Source organism: Pristis pectinata, chromosome 38 (assembly GCF_009764475.1).
Source record: "Pristis pectinata isolate sPriPec2 chromosome 38, sPriPec2.1.pri, whole genome shotgun sequence".
Classification (NCBI taxonomy): Eukaryota; Metazoa; Chordata; class Chondrichthyes; order Rhinopristiformes; family Pristidae; genus Pristis; species Pristis pectinata.
This window is the reverse complement of record NC_067441.1, coordinates 8,502,732-8,508,731: the sequence shown is the minus strand read 5'-3', so window position 1 is coordinate 8,508,731 and position 6,000 is coordinate 8,502,732. Positions and strand designations below refer to the sequence as shown.

The window sequence follows — 6,000 nt, the reverse complement described above, 5'->3', positions numbered from 1 at the left end:
TAACATGAAGGGGGCGTGTCCCGGGTGGTGAGGGTCTTTAATGATGGATGCCACCTTCTTGAGGCACCGCCTCTTGAAGATGTCCTCGATGGTGGGGAGGGTTGTGCCCCGTGATGGAGCTGGCTGAGTCTACAACCCTCTGCAGCCTCTTGCCATTCTGTGCATTGGAGCCTCTGTACCAGGCGGTGATGCAGCCAGTCAGAATGCTCCCCACTGTAGAAATTTGCAAGGGTCTTTGGTGACATACAGAATCTCCTCAAACTCCTAACAGAGTAGAGCCACTGGTGTGCCTTCTTCGTGATTGCATCAACGTGTTGGGCCCAGGACAGATCCTCTGAGATGTTGACTGGAAGTTCCATTTCTCTGCCCATGTCCGCAACCGATCTATATCTGTGTTTGGCCCATATCCCTTTCAGCCTGTCCCCTACACTCCAGTGGTGATCATGAGGATGACTGGCTGTGGAGAGCATTTCGACATCCTGAAAGGGATTTGAAAGGCAGCTACACAAATGCAAATCATCCTTTGCTGTGAGTGATTGGCCTCCATGTGTCTCCGTGCTTCCATAAAATAGAGGAGGCTATATGCTGGCTCACAGATCTGCGTCGGGCACCCTCCGCACATTCCCATTAACTCCCCCCAGATTCTACCCCTCAGCCACACACTGAAGGGGGCAATTTACAGCCGACAAGTAACCCAGTGACCTGCACGTCATTGGGATGTGGGAGGGAACCTGGGTCTCTGGAGCCATGAGGCAGCGCTTCTACTCACTGCGCCACTGTGCTGCCCCCAGAAGGATGCCTTACGACAACTATATTGAGCCCCTGGCTAGAGTTTTGGTCACCCTCCCTGAGAAAGAAGAGGGATTGAGTGAAGGTACACCAGACCACTGCCTGCAATGGCGAGGTCACTGTATGAGGACAGATTGGGTCAACTCGGTTTGGAACGGCTGGAGATGCACAATTCTGACAGGCTGGAATGGGGAGGCAGGGAAATTCCCCCGGCTGGGAATGCAGAATACAGGCCACAGTTGCAAGGAAGGTGCGTCAGACTGAGGTGAGGAGAAATTTCTTGAGCTGGTGAGTCATAGAGTCACAGAGCATTACAGCACCAGGTCCTTCGGCCCATCTAGTCCATGCCGACCTGATCGTCTGCCTAGTCCCATCTACCTGCTCCCGGACCATATCCCTCCAAACCCCTCCCATCCATGTACCGATCCAAACCTCCCTTAAATGTTACAATTGAACCCACATCCACCACTTCTGCTGGCAGCTCGTTCCACACTCACACCGTCCTCTGAGTGAAGTAGTTCTCCCTCAGATACCCCTTAAATATTTCACCTTTCACCCTAAACCTATGACCTCTAGTTCTAGTCTCACCCAACCTTAGGGGGAAAAGCCTGCATGCATTCACCCAAACTATACCCCTCATAATTAACTCTATAAGATCTCCCCTCATTCTCCTGCACTCCAGGAAATAAAGTCCTAACCTATTCAACCTTTCCCTATAACTCAGGTCCTCAAGTCCCGGCAACATCCTTGTAAATTTTCTCTGCACTCTTTCAAGCTTATTGATATCTTTCCTGTACGTAAGTGACCAGAACTGCACACAATAGTCTAAGTTTGGCCTCACCAACGTCCTATACGACTTCAGCATAACATCCCAACTCCTGTACTCAATGCCCTGATTTATGTAGGACAAAGTGCCAAAAGCTCTCTCTACAACCCTATCTACCTGTGACGCCACTTTCAAGGAATTATGGATCTATATTCCTGGGTCCCTTTGTTCTGCCGCACACCTCGGTGCCCTACCATTCACTGTGTATGTCTTACCCTGGTTTGTCCTCCCAAAGTGCATCACCTCACACTTGTCTGCATTAAACTCCATCTGCCATTTTTCAGCCCATTTTCCTAGCCAGTCAAGGTCACGCTGCAAGCTTTGATAGCCTCCCTCGCTGTCCACTGAGCCTCAAGTCAAGTTTATCGTCATGTGTACAAGTGCGGTGAGGTACAGGTACAATGAAAAACTTGCTTGCAGCAGCATCACAGGCACGTAGGTACAGACAACACACAGAGCATATATTATACATAAAATTATACCATACAGTGAAAGTAATGTGTGCAAGAGCAAGACATTAGTACAAAACAGACACAATCAGAGACAAGTCCACGGCAGTGTAAGAGGTAGTGCGTAGTGTTCCGTCGCTGAGGTAGGGTTAGGGTTGTGCTGGTTGGCTCAAGAACCGAATGGTTGTAAGAAAGTAGCTGTTCCTGAACCTGGTGGTGTGGGGACTTCAGGCTTCTGTACCTCCTGCCCGACGGTAGTAGCGAGAAGAGGGCATGACCCGGATGCGGAGCTTTCCAACAGAGGGTCGTGGCAGCCATGTCGCTGACTATATTTAGCTAAAGAAATGTGGCATGTCCCTGTCGACCCTCACCAATCTTTATCGATGCACCACAGAAGGCGTCCTATCCGGATGCACCACGGCTTGGTACGGCAACTGCTCTGCCCCAGGCCGCAAGAAACTGCAGATTGTTGTGGACACAGCTCAGCGCGTCATGGAGACCAGCCTCCCCTCCTTGGACTCTTTTCGCTGCCTCGGGAAAGCAGCCAATGTAAGCAAGGACCCCACCCACCCCGGACATTCTCTCTTCTCCCCCACTCCCATCGGGCAGAAGATACAAAAGCCTGAAAGCACGCACCACCAGGCTCAAGGACGGCTTCTATCCCACTGTTATAAAACTATTGAACAGTTCTCTAGTGCAATAAGATGGACTCTTGACCTCAATCTACCTCTTTATGACCTTGCACCTTATTTTCTGCCTACACTGCACTTTCCCTGTAGCTGTGACACTTTACTCTGCATTCTGTATTGTTTTACCCTGTATTACCTCAACGCACTGTGTAATGTATTGACCTGTACGATCGGTATGCAAGACAAGTTTTTCACTGTACCTCGGTACAAGTGACAATGATAAACCAGTTCCAATTCCAAGAAGGAGGTAGGTTTTTTTCTGGACACAAAAGATAGTGGGGAGTATGGAGAGAATGCAGGAAGACAGGGGATTGAGATTGAGGATTGGCCGTGATCGTATTGAATGGTGGGTTAGGCTGCAAGGACGGAATGGCCTCCTTCTGCCCCTACCTCCCATGGCCTCCTGTATTCAGCTGCAGCTTTCAAAAGGGAGCTGGTGAAATGTGTGAATGGGGCAAAGTTGCAGGTCCCCCCGGGGAAGGGGGTTGGTGGGGGGTTGGAGGGGGAAGTTCGGGAGCACGAGAGCAGAACAGGCCTCCTTCTGTGCTGCGACCCTGACTCAGCCTCTCCGAACTCGATCTGACTCAGCGAATCCTCTCTCAGTCCCTGACCCGAGGAGACACGCCCACGCCAGACAGTCCCTCCTGGTGGCGAGAATCCCCCAGCCCTGACCTCGGCCTAGTAGAACCATAGGACGCTACAGCACGGAAAGCAGGCCATTCAGCCCTTCTAGTCTGTGCCAAAACTTTATTCCACTAGTCCTATTGACCTGCACTTGGTCCATAACCCTCCAGACCTCTCCCGTCCATGTATCTATCCAATTTATTCTTGAAACTCAAGGGTGAGCCTGCATTTACCACATCAGATGGCAGCCTGTTCCACACTCCCACCACTCTCTGAGTGAAGAAGCTCCCCCTAATGTTCCCACTAACCCTCTCCCCTTTCACCCTAAGCCATGTCCTCTCGTAGTTCTCTCTCCTAACCTGGGTGGAAAGAGCCTACTCGCATTTACTCTGTCTATGCCCCTCATCATTTTGTAAACCTCTATCGAATCAATCCGGTAAACCGCCCGCCTCCCCCCCCCCGCTCCAGCGCCGACACACCTCGCTGCTCGACCGAACCAGTGGCCTGACCTACAAACAGGCCCTTCGGCCCAACTCGTCCATGCTTGCCAAAGGTACCCCTCTGAGCTGGTCCCATCTCCCTCCGAACCTTTCCTATCCGTGTACCTGTCCAAAGTGCCCTCTTAAATGTTGTCAATGTACCTGCCTCTACCACGTCCACTGGCAGCTCGTTCAGACACAGCCCTCACCTCCTCAAGGATTGCAAACCCCTGACCCTGCCCCTTTAAATGTTGCAGGCGGCTTCTCCCAGAACCAAGGTGAATGACGTCAGGCATGTGTGTTAAACACAAATTGTACAGACCAGGGACAATGAAGTGTTAGTGCGACCAGCAATAGGTGTGGATGTATTAATCTGCAAACTCTGGCTGCGTTTGTAGTTCAGTGAAAATCTGGGAGGGTGCATCAAAAAATATTTTTCATGATTATTTTTGCTGGGCTCCCTGTGGCATGCATGTGTGTCCTGAGCTTGCATGTGTAAGGGACGGATCTGACTGAGGGTGTCAGCGGGCGGACGGAGCGCAAATGACTTGGCTCTTCCCACATGGCGATTCCGGGCTGCTCCGGTGCTACCTCGCTGGCTGAGCAGGATGATGCCAAGCCTGTCAGCGGCAGTGGACGGAGCCCCCAGCCGTGAGACCAGAGAAGAGGTGAGACTCGAGACAAGGGGGTAACACACCCTCCCCTCCCCTCCCCTCCCCTCCCTGGCTGGGCTGTGACGATAGCAACCGGGCGACCCACCGAATAACATCAGGGTGGGCTTGACAGAGGATTAAATAACCCCACACCTTCCATCAGTGTTGATTTCAGCCTGTTTTAAATGTTGGTGCAAGAGTATTTGCTTTGCTAAATCTCAGCCGGTGGGGAGGAGGAGGGGGGGGGGTATCACTGCCCATTAGTTTTGCCCTTTCCGCTGGCAGACATGAAATTTAATTTGTCTTAAAGGGTGGCGAGAGCTGGGGGGGGGGGGGGAGAGATGGGATTACATGGCTGCATTGCAGTGATGTTTGCCGTTCACACACTCTCTCTGACATCGTCTGCTTCAAGCTCTAGAAAGAACCTCGGGCAGGGGAGGGGTAGAGGGCATCTTGCTGTTTGATCCTGGGACGCAGGGTTTAACCTATAGGGGAGAAAGGGAGTGGTGGTGGTGGGGGGGGGGGGGGCTGGTGGATTAAATTGATACACACCTGCTAAAGGTGTGTACAAGCTCTCCCTGGTTGTGGTTGAAATGCAGTTTTTTTTTCTCACTTGTGGCTTTGGAAAGGAAGGGGCCATTCTGCCCATCGCTCACTTCCTAGCCCTTTTGAGAGACTTTTTCCCACTACTCACTTACCCCCCCCCCCACTTTCTCCCCTTATCCCGGCTAACTTTCCCTTGCCCCCAGGTATTTTTTTGTTGGGAATTATGGCTGAAGCAGCTTTTGCTGCACTGTGGGCCGGGATGAGAAATGTGACCGGATAAAGGGGATGGATCGGGTCGGAACTGGGAGGTCCGTGGCTGGAGGCAAAGGGTAGGCTTGGAAAGCCTGACTTCATGTCAAGATTTTGTTGGTTAAAATATTGCAAAATATCCATTGTCGTTTCTTTTAAAAAAAAATCTTGTTCTAAATCTCCCGTCACCTAGTGGTTGGAGTCTGCAACTGAAGCGTGACTGTTGACATAGGAAAATTGACTGGGATTGGTTGGAAGCCGGTACATGATGTACGTGACGGGCCAAAGGGCCTGCTTCTGTGCTGCATGGAAGTGTGTCCAGAAATACAGACAGCCTGCAGTGCTGTAAAGTTAGCAGCTACTGTTAGGGTTGGCTCAACGCTGCCTTATTTGTCATGGAGACATACAGCACGATAACAGGCCTTTCGGCCCAACTGGTCCGTGTTGACCAAGATTCTCATCGAAGCCGGTCCCATTTACCTGTGTTTGGCCCATATCCCTCTGAACCTTTCCTGCCCATGTACTTGTCCGAGTAAATTGTTTTATTATTGTTACATGTACCAAGGTACAGTGAAAAACTTGCTTGCTGTCCATACAGATCATTTCATTGTAACAGTGCATTGAGGTAGTACAAGGGAAAACCATAACAATGCAGAATATTGTGTTACAGTTACAGAGAAAGTGCAGGCAGACAAT

At 51.0% G+C, this 6,000-nt stretch overlaps 1 protein-coding gene across 2 annotated transcripts in view; it reads left to right on the top strand.

Moving 5' to 3' along the window:
• Window positions 1-4,192: 4,192 nt before the first annotated feature.
• The window catches only part of LOC127587077 (transmembrane protein 151B), a 37,210-nt gene continuing 35,402 nt past the window's right edge, over window positions 4,193-6,000 (top strand). For both annotated transcript variants that reach the window (XM_052045259.1, XM_052045258.1), the window contains exon 1: window positions 4,193-4,524. In XM_052045259.1, the coding sequence (XP_051901219.1) occupies window positions 4,465-4,524 (60 nt within the window). In that variant the 5' untranslated portion in view covers window positions 4,193-4,464. The remainder of the gene's footprint in view (window positions 4,525-6,000) is intronic.